This window comes from Thunnus thynnus, chromosome 14, assembly GCF_963924715.1.
Source record: "Thunnus thynnus chromosome 14, fThuThy2.1, whole genome shotgun sequence".
Classification (NCBI taxonomy): domain Eukaryota; kingdom Metazoa; phylum Chordata; class Actinopteri; order Scombriformes; family Scombridae; genus Thunnus; species Thunnus thynnus.
In genome coordinates this window covers 31,288,517-31,306,798 of record NC_089530.1, presented here as the reverse complement: position 1 = coordinate 31,306,798, position 18,282 = coordinate 31,288,517, and the positions used below count along the sequence as shown (strand labels likewise).

Here is an 18,282-nt window from a genome sequence, read left to right as displayed (position 1 = left end):
CCCCTGCAGCAGGCAGAGTAGGTGATTGAGGATGTGACGTTAATCTCCCCTTGCACTGTCTGAAAACAGCCCAGGTCTGGGGACATCTATATGCCCGTGACAGAAGCCCTTCACCAGCGCCGAGCCCCGACATATGCAAGGACGCGAGGGCCCGTTCATCGCTGCTTGCAGCTTTAATTATTATTATTATTATTATTATTATTATTATTATTATTATTATTATTATTGTTATTTCAGTGTCAGGTGGTTTAGTCTCTTTGTGGAGTTTTTTTAATTCATCTGTGGATACAAACAGATTTATGAAAAAGTTCATTTGTTTTGGTAAAATGAGGAAATGTGTGTGTTGGTGTCTGTGGTTAACAGTCAACTAACAGTCAGACATCTGATCAGAAACATCTTCAGTTAAATTCTCTGTTCACACTTTGAGCTGTGAGTTAACTTGTTAAGTTCAGAGTAATTTTAGATCTTTGTTAATGATTGATGACCTGCACACACACACACACACACACACACACACACACACACACACACACACACACACACACACTCACACTCACACACACGCACACACACACTCACACACACACACACACACACACTCACACTCACACACATACACTCACACACACACACACTCACACACACGCACACACACATACACACTCACACACACACACACACACGCACACACACACTCACACACACACACACGCACACATACACTCACACTCACACACACACACACACACTGACACACTCACTCACGCACACTCACACACACATACACACTCACACACACACACACACACACACTCACGCACACTCACACGCACACACACACACACGTGACGGGAGGAACGTACAGGGAGGAACCCTGTAAGTGAAAGTATTCAGTCAGACTCCATTTTAAATTCACCAGGGCAGAAGCAGGAAACAGTCTGAGGCAGGGTGAGTGTTAATATTAGATTAGTTGATTAAACTGTGTCAGAAAAATATGAAATCACAGTGTTGACGTCTTCAAACGTCGTTTCCTTTGTTCTCTTCCTGGTTTCTGCGTCCTCACACTGATGTAACGTGACACACAGCTGCAGTTAAAATAGAGTGAAGTCACAGTTAAGAACCACACAGATGTTATATGATGATGAAGGACGATAAATGACATAGAATATAAATGTGTTTCACTGTTATTATGGATCAAATTAAAGTCAGGAAGAGTCTGTCTGTCAGCAAGAAACAGTTTAATGGAGGAAATAACAGATCATGATCTCCCCGAGCCGCCTCTCACCGGGGCCTTACGGGGAAAATTAAAGCACCTACTGATCAATTACATGTTATTTAACTGTGGAGCTCCGGGCTGATCTGTTTGTTTCAGTGTGCCAATGCTGGATGTAACGTTATCTGAGAGAAACTGTTAAGACTTTTCAGTCGTTAACTGCTGTCGAGCCAAAGTGCAGGGCTGTTCCTGGAGAATCTGCGGGCTTTTGAATCTTGTGCCACGTATGACCAAACACTCAGTGAATCTCTCCAGCGACATCGGATTCATTAAAGTGCGGGGGACAAAAAGTTTCTGTGTGCGTTTTGCGGACACAGACGCACTCCACATGTGCGCACTGATAAACATGGTTGCAGCTCGATAACTTTCCAGAGTTGTGAATATTACAAACCGCTGTGCAGTGTTTTTCTGATCAACCTTTAATGCAATAATCTGTTACTCCAACCAGACTGTTGGATCATATTTCATCGTATCACCGACACTTTAAACAACAAACCTGCACCAACGCAGCCTCTTATTGTTCTAAACAGGACTGCTGCTTTATTACAAACGGTTCCACCATATAAACCTGGAATCTGAGTGTAACAGCTGATCTCTTTATATAAAGTCAATGGTGTAGATTAGTAGCAGAACACAGAACATTAATTACCGTCAGAACCGGACCGATCCTGTTAATGAAGTTACTGCTGCTGTGACATCATTCTGTCAATTTAAAGACTTATTCATCGTTGCTGCTGCAGGTGTTTAATAAAGTCAAAGGAAAGAATCTGACTCACAGCAGCAACAAACAGAACATCAGTACTGATGTTTCTGCGAAATCCCAGATACGTTCAGTGACACCTGAACCACATTAATGTAAAATTCAGACAGTAATCTAACATGTTTCAGACCTGCCTGAGTCACATTAATAGCTGTACATTGACATTGGACATTTCAGTAGATTATGTTATAAATGCAAAATACTAGAGAAGTAAAAGAAGCCAAGTGTGTTTGTGATTGAGGAGCTCTGTGTGCGAACACCTCTGCTAATTGAAGCCACGCAATTTGAGGCTTTTGTGCTCTCTGCAGTTTTCATTATGGACCAATCTGAGTGCTGAAATGTGGAGGAAAGCCTGAAACACTAGAAACAGCTCCGCTCACTATAAACAGTAACTTCACTGCTAAATCCATGGCCTGTATGCGTCTTGCTATGTGCAGCACCATATTTGTCCCTCTCCTCCTGTCGCTCCACATTAAGTTCCACTCTGTTACATTAAAATACCAGTTTTGAGGAGCAGAAATATGTGGGGCTCAGCTCAAACCACCCGGGGCTGAAGCAGTGTCAGTCCCGAACCCAAAGCTTTGGCACCGCGCTTACAGCTGTTATGTACACAAACGAAATGCGCATTTTTTTTTTACCGTAAGTCATGCAATATATGGGCATTTGAGGGGACACAGTGATTCACGACATAAAAAGAATATGGGAGGAGGGTAAAGTGGGGGGGACCAGTGGCCCCTTGGCCCCCCTATTTCCGGTGCCAGTGAATCTCTATGTCTTAACAGCGGAGGCAAAACAAAGCTTTTGCCTAATATAAGTTTATTTAAGTTGTCTTGGCAACATATCTTTTCTACGATATTACGGTATTGATGTATTTATTTATTTATTTGGCAATCGGCATATTTCCCACCGGACATTTTTGCTGGACAACTAGACGTGATACCGACAAAAAGCTGGCTAACTTAAACCCTTGTTGTGACATCCACCCATCGATCAGTCTTCAACTTTTAGCAGCACCGAGCTAAGATTCATTATGACACGCCCACTTTTCAATACGCAGATCAACTTCCTCCCAACGTTACCTCCCACCTGTCTGTTTCACCTAGACAGACTGTAAGTTACTGCACCTGGATAGACCGTAGGTTACTGCACCTCAAGGCAAAATAGAGACCGTCTTGTAGATGTGAATGAAACTGTTTTTCAACTCAAAGAAAGATATGATACAGAAAATGTTTTATATAGTAATGCTGTACTGGTTACCCCCGAACAATCCTTTAACTTCCTGTAAAATTAACCTCAAACATCCATCCAAAGCATACCTAAAGTAAATAGAAAGCTGTTCTTGAACCATTAGCAGTACATGCATGATTTTGGTCTCTTTTAAAGGTAACACTGAACTTTTTTCCCCAACAGTCAGAATCACTGTAAGTGTTAGTAGCATTGAGTAATAGAAGTCTAAACACACTGAAGTAGAAGGTTTTTAATTTCTGCCTGAATAATTTTTGTAAACAGATGCTTGTAGATGACCTATAGCTGTGACTTATTAGCTGGAGAACACAACGGAACCATAGCATGCAGCTTTACTTAGTCCAAGTCCAAATTTAATAATACCACAGAAAATGAACATTTTTCATGTTTTGTTTAGGCATCTTCTCAAAAAAGGCCATTTAGAGATACCAAATGACTCCTGCTTCAGAGTAAAAGATTCAAAAGAAGTGCTATGGTGCAGTTCATTTAAAAAGTAACACACATAATTTCCATGTTGTGGCTTTATATTATCCACTAAAGCTGCATATTGTAATTTTCGGAATTTTATTGGCTATTCGAAGCGCCAGTCATCAGCAGAATCGGTTCCTATTGGCTTGGTCTTTACACGAAATAAGAGGGGCAGGCACCTCCTTTCAATGCAGACTCTCGTTGGCCATTGTAGGCTGTGGACAGGACATGGAATATTGGGTCAAGTGAGGTGTCAATCAAAATGTTTGAGTGCAGCTGCCATTTTGATACCAAGATGTGGCTAATGTTCATATGCTCATGCAAGTTATGATGGAAAATATGTGGGAAGATTAGGACATCTGCTGGCTAATTTGAAATGATGCAACAGCTGGTTTTGGATATTTATTGATGTAATAATGTGTTTTGGACTAAATATTTTATTCGATTGCAACGACCTTTGCCAATGTAACAAGACGTTTTTGTATCAGTTGTATCAGTCAGTGGAGTGATATAAAGCTTCATAGGTGAATAGCGTGAATCTATTAATGTATTTGTTGTTTGTTTGTTTGTTGGTGGTCTGACAGAAGCGTTGACTGTACGCTGTTGTGATTGTATTTTGAAATGGTTAATGGGCCTCATCCTAATGCTGTACTGGTTAACGGGCCTCATCCTAACACCGTACTGCTTAACAGGCCCCTCATCCTAATGCTGTGCTGGTTAACAGGCCCTCATCGTAACGCTGTACTGGTTACAGGCCCTCATCCTAACACTGTACTGGTTAACAGGCCCCTCATCCTAACTCTGTACTGGTTAACGGGCCTCATCCTAACTCTGTACTGGTTAACAGGCCCCTCATCCTAATGTTGTACTGGTTAACAGGCCCTCATCATAACGCTGTACCGGTTACAGGCCCTCATCCTAACACTGTGCTGGTTAACAGGCCCCTCATCCTAATGCTGTACTGGATAATGGACATTTCAATTGTAGAGAAAAAAATACTTGTTGTGAAGTGCAGCCACAGTTTTACTTTCCTGGCGTTCAGCTAATAGAGAGAAGTCCAGTGGACTCCAGGAAATGTGAAAACAGGAGGCAGTCATTGTGCGCTACTTCAATACATTGTGTTAAAGCATTTTAAACTGACTTTCTGTACAGGATTTGCTGTACAAACAAACTCGCCTTGCAGGTTTCCGTATCTAGCACAACCAGAGGAAACAGGTAGTACAGGAAGTAATGCTCACAAGCATCTTTCCTTTTGAGTTGTCCTTTAGAAAGACACTGTATGCCTGTTGGCTCATGATCAGCAGTTGACCTCCGACCTCCCAGTTTAAGCACCAGGAATGACAACGTTGAAGTCTATGAAGTATATGTTCTCATCATTATTATTTTCCCTTCTGATTTTCGCAGGCCAAACAGCTCCCCTCGGCATCCAACGTTATCAGCTGACCATTCATGAACTCCTGTAGGGGTATGTGAGGTAAAAAAGTTTATCCTTTAAAGTTTATCCTTAAATGTGCTGTAATACTGGCATAGGGAAGCACTTCATAACAACATGACAATGCCCACTGCAAGTGCAAAAATAAAAATGAGATATACTCATGAATTATACACCAAAAAACTCACACTTTGAATGTACAGAAGCTGCAAAAACTTTGTTGTTTGCTTGCTCACAGAGTATGTAAATGTGGATAATGTGGATTATTATGTGTTTTGCAGTGGTGAAACTATGAAAATAACCAAGTTATGTGACCTGTTTATCAAGCAGTAAATGATTTACATTTAACATGCACATGTACAAAAGTCAAACCGATAAAGTGTTATTTGATGAGAATTGAATACATGTCCTTCCTATTTAAAATTTCTCTTATTTTCAGCAGGGAGCCGCAATGGCGAAACATAAAGTGGAGCTCTTGAATACTCTGGAAAAATTAAAAGCAGATGAGTTTAAGAAGTTCAAGTGGTACCTGGAGCAGGATGACATCCTGGAGGGCTTTAAAGGCATACCAGTGTTTCAGCTGGAGAATGCAGAAAGGCAGGACACAGTGGATCTAATGATACAGAAACATCAGGATCCTGGAGCTCTGCAGCTGACCATGAAGGTTTTAGAAGAGATCAGCAGGAATGATCTGATGCAGAGTTTACAAAACTCCTGCTCAGGACCAAATGGTAAGTTAGGGGAAGGAATCTGAAAAGCAGTGTCACATGCATTTCATAAATTATTAGATGACCTATAAGTTACAATATTCTAATGTGTTAACAAAAATCATGTAAAAATAATGTTAGAGATTGATTTGTCATTCTTTTTGGTACCACCTTCATCAAAAAGAAAAAGTAGCAGGATAAAGAATAATTCTTAAATGATTCACAAGCTGAAATAAATTTGGTCAACTGACTCACAGCATGAACGAACAATTCTGTTCCCCTTTTCTACCTGCCTCATCCTTGTTGCTCGCTGCAACAAGTAATCTGTTAGTCTCACTCTCCATCTTACCCTTACTGGGAAGCAAGATCCCAAGATACTTGAACCTCCTCACTGGGGAATCCCCAGACCCAAAAGAGATAATTTAACTTTTTACAGCCTCTTGGACTTATCTCAACCACTTCACATTTGGCTACAAATAAGATAAGATATGATACGATAAGACTTTATTGTCCCAGAGGGAAATTTACCTTGGACACACAATGCTTCTGCTGTGCAGTACCAAATAATTCAACATTACTGCACATCATACATCTCATAAATACTGTGATAAAAAGTAAATTGGAGAAGGAGGTTGCACTTCAGTGGGATTCTCAGTGGAGTGCTAAACCCAAAATCCATTAGGCATGTTCCAAAAATATAGTAGCATATCTCAAATTTCCTCTCTCAATGAGGACAAAATATTTGACAAACATTTCACTTGTTTATTTGACTCACATCACATTAGAAAAATGCTTACACGTTTTGGCACAGAGCCTTCTTCAGAGCGTTTTAAGTATACAGGTTCAACTCAGTCATATATATACAAGGGCAGAGATAATACACAGCTGGGAATTGGACCCAATTATTTGGGAACCGATTACTTTTCTTATCCTGTGGTTCTAGATACAGGGACCAAATTACAGACAAAATGGAACTTAACAAAACACTGTTACTGACCATCGTTGATTCACTATTAAGAACATACACTAGATGGCAAAATCAATTATTGGGATTTAACCATAGAAAAGATGAAACTGGAGCCATTCACACTTCTATTTATTGAAAAGGCATGGAACGCAATTAAATATTGCATGCTGCTAGCAATCATCCCAAACATCGAAAGGATATTAACCCAGTGGGACAATTTTTGAGACTCAAACATAACTGCTCAGATCTTGATGACTATGACTCCAAAAAAACCATCATGGTTACTAGGTTCAAGGAAAGAGGCTATGCCTCCAACTCTATTCAGAAAGCCATACAACATGCTAATACCACCTCTCACTCTGATCTCTGGTCTTATGCACAAAAAACAAAAAATCAAAGTCAGGCTTGTTTTTCTACTGAATATAATCATTGTGCTTCACAAATAAAAGAGATACTCAAGAGACACTAGCATGTATAGATGTGGTAACTGTGCCTGCTGCAACAATATAACAAATACGAAATTGTTCAATCATCCCCACACTGGGAGGAAAATTCCTATTAAGGAATTTATAAACTGCAAGTCAACACGTGATTTACATGTTATGTCCCTGTGGTCTAGCATACATTGGACAATCCAAATGACCTCTTAAACAACGAATATTGGAGCACAAAACTGCAATTCATACTAGCAATTGCGAAGGGGTTCAAAAGTAACAGGACAGATACACATGAAGTCAGACTAAATAATCATATGATGACTCAGACATAACTAAGCGAACCGATGCCCACAGTAAATCTGGTAATATCTCCTCCACTGACCAACAAATACTGGTGACTCTGAGACATACAGTACTTCCTGGAGGCTGATTTCACACTGGGGGTAATTTGGGGAGTCATCATTGGATTATTAAAAGATTGTGGGTCTCACTGTGGAAAACATATATGAACTCTTGTCAGGTGGGCAGTGACATGATTCTGATGGGTGGTCCTACAGAGTAACTGTCACTGATTACTGTAATGGGGATTTTGTATCAGAGAAACTTTGAGTTTCACTATGAATGAAAAATGCGGTGCAAATTAAATTTATTATTTTATTATTTGTATTATTTCAGCAGGTAGATTTCTCCCGGAGAACATCAAATCCTCCGCCATGTATACACATAACATCTACTTAACAAAAGACTGTAGATAGGGAAAGTTAGTTTTACACAGAGCAATTTATCCTTGTATTTAAAGTCCAACTAAAACTGAAACTGACAAAGTGTCCCCTAGAAGTGTAAATAAGTTGGTTTCCACCACTTAACATTTTACTGTTTGTTGAATTCAGACACATTCATGCTGTGAGGAAAAGTTCTGACTCAGTTCTGACTAACATGTTTTCTATCACTAATATAGATAAAATGAAGACATGCTTTGATAATAAGGTCAGTGTAGAGGAGAAATATGACCACTGATTTGTTGCTTGTTCACAGCCTTACAGTAACCAGGTTACTACTGTGCATGTTAACACATTCCCCGATTACCCACTTAACCTGGTTTCTCTGAGTAATCTGGTTACATAAGTGCATGTAAACAAACTGATAGATCTATATTTTTCTTCTCTTTCAGCAGATAGTGGTCTGCAGGAGGTTTTAAATAAGTACAAGGTCAGTCTGAGATTGAGATGTCAACATGTGACTGAAGGAACTGATGAATCAGAGAGTGAAACCCTCCTCAACAAGATCTACACTGAGCTCTACATCACAGAGGGACAGAGTAAAGACGTTAATACCCAACATGAGGTTTGGCAGCTTGAGAAAGCTTCCAAGATGGAGACCCTCCATGACACTCCAATCAAGTGTCATGAGATCTTTAATGTCTTACCCAGCCAACATAAACACATTATCAGAGTCGTCCTGACGAATGGTGTCGCTGGCGTTGGAAAAACGTTCTCAGTGCAGAAGTTCACTCTGGACTGGGCAGAGGGCTCGGAAAACCAAGATGTCAGTCTGGTGATTCTGCTTTCATTCAGGGAGCTGAACTTGATCAAAGATGAGCAGTACAGTCTCCTCACGCTGATCCATGATTTCCATCCAACATTACAGAAGGTCACAGCAGAAAAGCTGGATGACTGGAAAGTTTTGTTCATCTTTGACGGCCTGGATGAAAGCAGACTTTCACTGGATTTCAACAACAAGAAGGAGGTCGTGTCTGATGTCACACAGAAGTCATCAGTCAACATGCTGCTGACAAACCTCTTTAAGGGGAATCTTCTTCCTTTGGCTCTCGTCTGGATAACCTCCCGACCTGCAGCAGCCAATCAGATCCCTCGAACATGTGTAAACAGGGTAACAGAAGTACGAGGCTTCACTGACGCCCAGAAGGAGGAGTACTTCAGGAGGAGATTCAGTGATGAAGAGCTGTCCAGCAGAATCATCTCACACATCAAGACATCCAGGAGCCTCCACATCATGTGTCACATCCCAGTCTTCTGCTGGATCACTGCCACAGTTCTGGAGCACATGTTGAGTAAAGACCAGAGAGGAGAGCTGCCCAAGACCCTGACTGACATGTACTCACACTTCCTGCTGGTTCAGACTAAGAGGAAGAAGCACAAGTATGATGAAGGACATGAGACAAGTCCACAGGAGCTGACAGAGGCTGACAGGGAAGTTCTTCTGAATCTGGGGAGGCTGGCGTTTGAACAACTGGAGAAAGGAAACATCATGTTCTACCAAAAAGACCTGGAGCAGTGTGGGCTTGATGTCACTGAGGCCTTGGTGTTATCAGGAGTTTGTACACAGATCTTCAAAAGAGAGAGTGTGATCTTCAAGAAAACAGTCTACTGCTTTGTTCATCTGAGCGTTCAGGAGTTTCTGGCTGCAGTCTACATGTACCACTGTTACACCAACAGGAACACAGAGGTATTGAAACGCTTGCTGGGAAACTACTACAGTTTCTCATCCCTGGATGTCTTCTTGAGGAGAGTCATGGAGAAATCTCTCAAAAGTAAAAATGGCCACCTGGACCTGTTTGTTCGCTTCCTTCATGGCCTCTCTCTGCAGTCCAACCAAAGTATCTTCGGAGACCTGCTGGATTGGACAGAGATCAGTCCAGAAATCAATCAGAGAGCCATCAACAACCTGAAGAAGATTAACATGAACGATATCTCTCCTGACAGAAACATCAACATCTTCCACTGTCTGATGGAGATGAACGACCGCTCAGTACATCAGGAGATCCAAGAGTTCCTGAAGTCAGAGAGCAGATCAACATACCTGTCTGATATCCAGTGCTCAGCTCTGGCCTACATGCTGCAGATGTCAGAGGAGGTTCTGGATGAGTTGGACCTGAAGAAGTACAACACATCTGGGGAGGGACAACTGAGGCTGATCCCAGCTGTGAGGAACTGCAGAAAGGCTCAGTAAGTCCAGGTGTGATTAACATTACAAATCAGTGTAGATTAGTAGTTAGGTTCTTCAAATATAAATAATATAAAATTCTTATTATTGTTAAAATAGTTCTCTGCTTGCTTATAGCTGAAATAATATGTCAGTTATATTTAGTCACAGATGTTCTTGAGCTGTTTCAAATGTTGTGAGTGCAAATTGTTGCGGATATTTTGAGTGATGGTCAGCAGTGGAGAAAGGCGCACACAAGACTTTTTATGTCTTAATGCTGAAAATGTTTATTGAAAGCACTTGGCCAAGTGGAGAACCAAAAACAGTAAACACCAGAGTGTTTTGCTCCGATGCTGTCTCTTTCCATTCTGTCTTCTGAAAGTCTGAGTGTTAGTCTTTAACCCAAGCAGATTAGCCTACGATATGAAAAATTAGTCTTATTGGTTCACTAATTTCTAAACAAAGGACTGCACTTTACCCGTGACATCTTAAATCACGTTGCATTGAGCCTCAGGTCATTGTCAACACATTTTGGTTATACATTCCACCTATCTGTGTTGTCTAGAAAGGTCCTCTCTGACCTTGGCTTACCATGGCAATGCGGATATATTCTTTATGAGAGAGGTTTCTGCTTTCACCAAAACATCACAGACAGCTGACATCTCGAGGAGAGATAAAGAATTACAGCGTGACCGCAAAGCTTCGTCTTGACCCAATGTCACTCCAACCTGTAACCCCTAAAGATGGAAAATTCCATAACACAAATAATGTTGATTTTTCAGTTTGTTGAGTTTATAGCTGTTGAGTTAATGAACATAGTTATTCTACTTATTTCTGGTTATTATTGGATCTTATATCGTTATCGTGATCATTATCTTATATTCTGTTTGTCACAGAAAGAAACTCTCAGGTGTTTTCTCTCTTATTGGTGTAGAAAAGAATAGTAGCAGGAAATGCACAGAGGTCTGATGAATATGGTAGAATTTGGACACATTAAAGGTCAATGTTATAGTTTTAATGCTGATATCCCGATAACATCTTTCTGATGACATCATGTTAAAAATAATTCAACCTTATAGGTTTGTTAATTGTGTTTGTGTGCTGAAACAGCTTTTCATATTCTCAGACAATAATGTTGACAACTAAATGTCATGCAGTCATCTGTCATGCATATATAAATATTTAATTATATTCATACTTAATTATGCTCAGGTCTAATATTGTCAAGCCATTTGTTTCATTTGTGTTTGTCAACAGTCACTAAATTTTCCCACTTATGGATGTGAACCTGACAGCCACAGTTAGCAGAGATGATCTTTCTCAACTGCAGCTGTTTGCTGAGTTGAACTGAGTAAAAATATCCTGGAGTCAAATTAAAAACAGTGGACAGTAAAAATGTTTTTCTAATCAAGATGGCCTAATGCTAACTTTGTGGAGACTGTGTACATTATGGAAGCCTCAATGTAACTCAATTTTCTTTCCCTTCATATGCAATATTAAATCAAAACAAAGATTAAAAGTCTGCAGGTTTGAGAAAGAGTGATGAGAAAATTGTTTCATTCAAGCACTGTGAGACAGGATTAGCTGAAGTAGGAGTTCTATGGTCACCTACTGGTTAAGACGCATGCCATATAAAGATTATCTGAACCAGTGATGTGTAGAGCAAATGTTAATCAAAATAGAGAATGTCAAAATGTTTCGTCATCAAATGCATGAATTAAATATAAAGTGTCCTCTTTCATGATAACATATGTTGTCATATATGTGTCATGACAGACTTTCTGGCTGTTGGCTCTCAGAGATTCATTGTGAAGTTGTGGCCTCAGCTCTGAAGTCCAACCCCTCCCATCTCAGAGAGCTGAATATGAGTGGAAACAACCTGCAGGATTCAGCAGTGAAGCTTCTGTGTGCTGGACTGGAAAGTCCAAACTGTAAACTGGAGATTCTGAGGTCAGTTCACTGGCTGTAGCTTTGTTTTTTCTATATATTTAATTCAAATCCTTCACTGAAGTTTCAAATGTTTGGTTCATACATTTTCGGGATTTGCCAGAGCCCAAATCTGTAGAATTACATTTTTTCAGGAATTCAAAATCCACAATCTTGTTCTGTGTAAAAATGACTTCCAAAGTTTCAACTAATATGAGGCTTCAGCAGTCTGAGTTACACTTATCAAGTAAGTATCTTTGTGTTTCTTCAGTGTTCCCTTGCTGAGCTGCAGTGTAGGGATTGTAACTCAAAGAGGGAATTTTGTATTAAAAAGTCTGTAACTTTGAGTCAGACAAATCAAGACTACCAGACTGTCAAAGCCTCATATTAGCTTCAGCTGAACTCATGAACTCATTTCCTACAGTGTAGCTGTGTTAGGAAGAGACCACTTCACAGTCAGTATGGACAAGAGGAATGATTACTGCCACCAATAACATGTTCTAATCTACCAAATACAGGAAGGAGATCATAATAAATAATGAACAAGTTTTAGTCCAATATTATTTCAAATTGATCCTCTAAGAACAGACTTGACTGAGTTCAGCATCAGCATTTTATGAATCAGTGTTGACATGAATATGTGTCTGAATGTTGTGGTGACATTTGGATGATGTCTGTAGAGGGCTGACATGATGATGATCCATAATAACACAATGACAAAGTCACTCTGCTTATTTAAGGAAATAGCTCATTGATTAGGACATAGTAATGTTGAACTATACATTTAAAACCTGAACACATCTGATTGAATTATAAATGTATTTTGATTTGCATAATTTATTCTTTATTCAGATTGAGTGGCTGCAGGTTGTCAGAGATCAGCTGTGCTTCTCTGGTCTCAGCTCTGAAGTCCAACCCCTCCCACCTGAGAGAGCTGAATCTGGGTGACAATGAACTTCAGTATTCGGGAGTGAAGCTGCTGTGTGATTTTCTGGAGAGTCCACTCTGTAGACTGCAAACTCTGAAGTCAGTTCACTGACTGTCTGTTTCTATTGTAGATCGTAATGTTTAACAACTGAACCTAATTTATGTACAGCTATACCTTACATCCATGTAGTTTATTTTCTTTTTCCATATAAATTTTTTTTTACTGTACAAAGTTGTCTGTAGTTATAAAAGATTACTGATTCTAAAAGAAACTGTAGAAAATGTTCACTGTTAGTTGTTAAAGTCAATTAATGTTTATAGTTTTTGGTAAAGAGTCACATCTGTATATAGAAGATCCTCTCAACTAATTTCTGTTTTAGATTTATTGTTTACTTGCTGAAGGAGAAATATGTCTTTATTATATTCTTTGATATGTTTTAATGAATAATGTCTGATCATTAATATTGATTCCTCAGAACACATAAACACACACATATACTCTCTCTCTCTCTCTCTCTCTCTCTCTCTCTCTCTCTCTCTCTCACTCACGCACACAGAGGGACAGAGAGATCAATTCAGGTGTTTCATTTTTATGAATCAGCATTAACCTGTATCCTGTTGTGTTCAGCTGTTTGGAGTTTCCATTTTCTAAACTTCTACATTCTAAACCTTCTTCAGCTCTGAACAGATTATGAAACATTGAATGATTTCAAGCAGGAACTTTGCCTTCTAAAGTGACGTCATTTATTCTTTATTCAGATTGTGGCGCTGCAGGTTGTCAGAGACCAGCTGTGATTCTCTGCTCTCAGCTCTGAAGTCCAACCCCTCCCATCTGAGAGAGCTGGATCTGAGTGACAACAACTTGTCTTCAGGATTGAAGCAGCTGTGTGATTTTCTGGAGAGTCCACACTGTAGACTGGAGGCTCTGAGGTCAGTAGAAATTTGGAATCTGTCTGTGCTGGTTTCAGCAGTGTTGTATTAGAGACAGATAGCATCAAAGCAAAGATCCAGTATTTCCTGGTGAACCTCTAACCTTCTCAGTGGCTGCTTTTCTCAGTGAAGCTATGAGAGGAGAATTGTGACAGGCTTCAGGATTGGACAGAGAGAGTGACAGTCAGATTACAGCTGACAGCCTTACAAGATGTATAGAGACAGTGGTCCTCATCATCAAACTGTCCTACCATCAAATCTGATATGAAAGTGTTTGTTCTCACATTTCAACACTAAAGAATTGATCAGTTCATCTTTGTCAGAGTTCTAAGATCAGTCTGACTGCAGCCTGAAAATCAATGGCTCTGATTTCACAGAAGCATCATTACGTTTAGTAACCATGTGGTCTTCATACAGACCAGAACCTCTGCTGAAGTCCAGGAATCACAACAGGTGTTTAGCTGAGAGCTCTGACTGATTGTCATGTGATGATTTAACAGCAGGAAAGATCTTCAAATCCCACAGAGACTCTGTAGCTTTTAAACTTTTCTAACAGTTCACATGTATCAACAGTAAATCCATCAGTAAACTGATGAGTGAATGTCTCTGTTCCTGCAGTATTGATTTATTTCCTCAGTGTACTTGAGTGAAATCTGCAGAGTAAACAGACTTGATAGCAAAAGTCTGTGCAGGTGTGTGAGCTTGGAGCTCAGTGTGTTCACTTCAACACATTAACATGAGAGCTGAAAGGAAGCTGACTACACTGCACAGCTGTTCCACTTCTGGTCTGAACAGGACTGAAGTCCCTGCTGCTCTTTATACTGGATGTGCTGCATCACTGACTGACAGCTGATGAAGTGAGTCTCACTAAACACTGATTTATGACCTCTGTTGTTTCTTCTTCTCTCATCAGATGGTGATGATCTCTGTGTGAGTGTGAGTGAACATCCAGGAATGAGTGTTGAGAGAGGATCAGCTGGATCCTGATGATCCATTTGGACCGAAGTCTGGATCTGGATTTTGTCATCTTCACTTAAGTTTCTTAACTGACTACAAACTGAACAGTTATCTCTGGATTTTGTTGAATTAGCACTTTACAAATGTGTTTTACATGAGCTGTTTGATGCAGAAAAGATTAAATAACAGGTTTTATAAGTCAGACTCTGACCCTGGGCCCATATTTATCAAGCGTCTCCGAATCACACTCAGAGTCAACCGAGGACCCAAAACTAGTTAGGCTAATGAAGCAGAAGAGAATTTACTGTGACTGTCAGCAGGAGAAGGATTACTCCTGGGAGAGTGAGACGTCGCTGTTTCAACACTGTCAGAGCAGCAAAGTAGAAATAATGATGACGTGTTGTAGTTTTCTCACAGTCTCAGCTGGAAATATGAAACAGTGGTAATTTAGTATATTATGTGTATAGGCAGGTAACCAGGCAGGTAACTTACCAAGGTTACGGAACAAAACTGATGCCAAAATTCATTATGAGATGATATTTACAAAGTGTAAAGAAAGCCTGAGAAATAAATTTAGCCTATATGTTAATGAAGATAACAGGTAATTTGACTCAGCTGTGTGAAATGATTTTAGTTCAGCCACATGGTTTCTGTAATAGTGCTGCATCGTGCACATGTTGCAAACCCTCTCCATGAAGAACATCTTCTCTTCCACTGTCCAGTTCCTCTTTCAACTACACCCCAAGTTAACTTGTGTTCTCTACATGAAGGTAAATACAGCGTAACAATAGAAACATATTGCTCAGGTGCATCCTCCTCTCTCAAATATCAGGCTATAGCTCTGCTGTTACTTGAAGGAGCATCAATAAAAAATAAGCCTGTAAAAATATTTGACCTCTTGTAATGAACTTGAAATATCCTTCATTGTGCAGCTGACATGATTATATTCAAGTAAAAGTTTTAGTGGGCTGTAACTGAGGACCCTCATCATGCTCATTATCTGGCATAGAAGCTAAGCAATGTACTGCATTGAATGAGTCCAGCAGCAAAACATATTTTAGCCACCTAAAAAAATCAATATCAGTTTAAGTGAATGCTATATTTAGAATATTTTCACTTCTTTACCTTGCCGTCAGACAGCCCTTTCCTTTGGCACTACATTTTCTCAACAGTAGAACTTCTGTATTCCTGCACATGCCGTACACTGTATTATGCTGCAGATCAGCTGTTTGGGTCAGAAAGTTCTGTGGCTAATGAACACAAATTTCCTCCAGTTAAACAGCAGCAAAACTGAAGCTCTCCTTATTGGTGCTCCACACAAGATTCAGTCATCCCCCAAACCTCATCTTACCTTTGACGGCCAGCACATCCCCCTTTCCTCCTCAATTACTAATCTGGCTTTTAGGTTTGACCCTCAGCTGACCTTTGATGACCATATAAGACATCTATGTAAAACCTCTTTCCACCATCTCGAGAACATCTGTAAACTCTGGCCCTCTCTAACCCTGTCAGATGCAGAGAAACTTGTCTGTGTCTTTATCTCCTCCAGACTGGACTACTGCTCTGTGCTCTTCACAGGGATCCTGGCAGGAGCATCCAGAAGCTCCAGAACATTCAGAGCACAGCTGCCAGGATCCTGATGAGAGTGAAAACACCAACATATAACATCAATTCTGTTTTCATTGCACTGGCTCCCCGTCTCCTTCAGGATGGACTACACTGATTGGACTACTGGAGACACAGGGACACCGGAGCTCATCGCTTTGTATTTGTTAAGCATCTACTGTATATAGACACATTCATGACTGATGAGACCACACACTCAATATCTAAAGTACAATGAACCCTGTATTCATTAATATTTACTCCAAAATCCAGCATACAGGTGTTTCTCTAATTCCCACAGTCCATATATGAGTGCAGGTTGCAGGTGATTAATTCTCTTGTACAAACACAAAGGTGGATTTAATGACGGACACATCCTTTAATCTGACCTCTGGTCTGCAGGAAAACATAGAGAGAGTGTCACCGCTGCAAAACAGGATGAAAAACAATCTGAGCTTAAAGACGCAGGCAGCTGGATTACAGAGAGGAGCCTCAATTATCATCCAAAGTGGGAATTATCCTCCAATCAGATTAAAGTATGAAAACAACAGTTATAGATATTAATGTGAGAGAAGAAGAAGCAGATCAGAGGTCAGAGAACTGGATCAGCAACAACAAACTGAAGGAAAAAGATCATCCAATCAGATCCAGAGTCTGTGAAATGATCTGAGACAGTTTGTTAAAGGGACAGTTCAACATTTGGGAGAAATAGAGTAAGAAGTTAATTAGCCTAGCTTAGCATAAAGACTGGAAGCAGAGGGAAACTGCTAGCCTGGCTCTGTCACTGATCAACACGTTTCTTAACATGTACAAAAATTATATTTATATTTGATTTGTTCCGTAAAGTAAAATATAACTGCATATTTATTACAAGTCAGACTGTGAAGAGGGAAGATTTACAGCTCAGATCATTTTTTCCAAGAGACCCCGGCTCTTGGTGGGCGGCCATCTGCTTTGACCGGTTGGGTTGAGAGAGAGAAAGAGAGAGGGAAAGGGGGAGGGGGGACAGAAGAAGAAAAATCACAACAACAACAAGCACAAGCAGCAACAGCCAGGGAAGGATGCCATCAGGACTGTGAAGGACCGCGAAGGTTCGGCCCGGGACTCAGGTTTTCCTGTGAGATGAGAAAGCACAAAAAACTCTGGGGAAGAAGCAAAGTTAGTGACATGCATTGATGTTACATGAATCCATACAGATGGAGAGGAGGAGGAGGAGAGAGGAGCTCAGTGCATCATGGGAAGTCCCCCAGCAGTCTAGGCCTATAGCAGCATAACTAAGGGCTGATCCAAGGCGAGCCTGGTCGGCCCTAACTATAAGCTTTATCAAAAAGGAAAGTTTTAAGCCTACTCTTAAACATAGAGAGGGTGTCTGCACCCCGGACTGAATCCGGTAGATGGTTCCATAGAGGAGGAGCCTGATAGCTGAAGGCTCTGCCTCCCATTCTACTTTTAGAGACTGTAGGGACCACCAGTAAGCCTGCATACTGGGAGCGCAGTGTTCTAGTGGGATAATACGGTATTATGAGCTCTTCAAGATATGATGGTGCCTGACCATTAAGGGCTTTGTAAGTTAGGAGAAGGATTTTAAATTCTATTCTAAATTTTACAGGAAGCCAATGTAGTGAAGCTAAAATGGGAGAAATGTGATCTCTTTTTCTAGTTTTAGTCAGAACACGTGCAGCTGCATTCTGGACCAGCTGAAGAG

General features: G+C 40.4%; 1 protein-coding gene across 8 annotated transcripts in view; it reads left to right on the top strand.

Annotated features, from left to right (window-relative positions):
* LOC137197516 (NACHT, LRR and PYD domains-containing protein 12-like) overlaps positions 1-18,282 on the top strand; it is an 80,884-nt gene that overhangs the window by 21,277 nt on the left and 41,325 nt on the right. For 3 of the 8 annotated variants that reach the window (XM_067610979.1, XM_067610975.1, XM_067610977.1), the window contains 2 exons: positions 13,011-13,184; positions 13,845-14,015. The exons of 2 other annotated variants lie outside the window; for them this stretch is intronic. In XM_067610979.1, the coding sequence (XP_067467080.1) occupies positions 13,011-13,184; positions 13,845-14,015 (345 nt within the window). Of the gene's footprint in view, positions 1-13,010; positions 13,185-13,844; positions 14,016-14,928; positions 16,734-18,282 lie in introns of those variants that run through there. 3 more of the 8 variants (XM_067610976.1, XM_067610978.1, XM_067610983.1) reach the window with 2 other exon arrangements.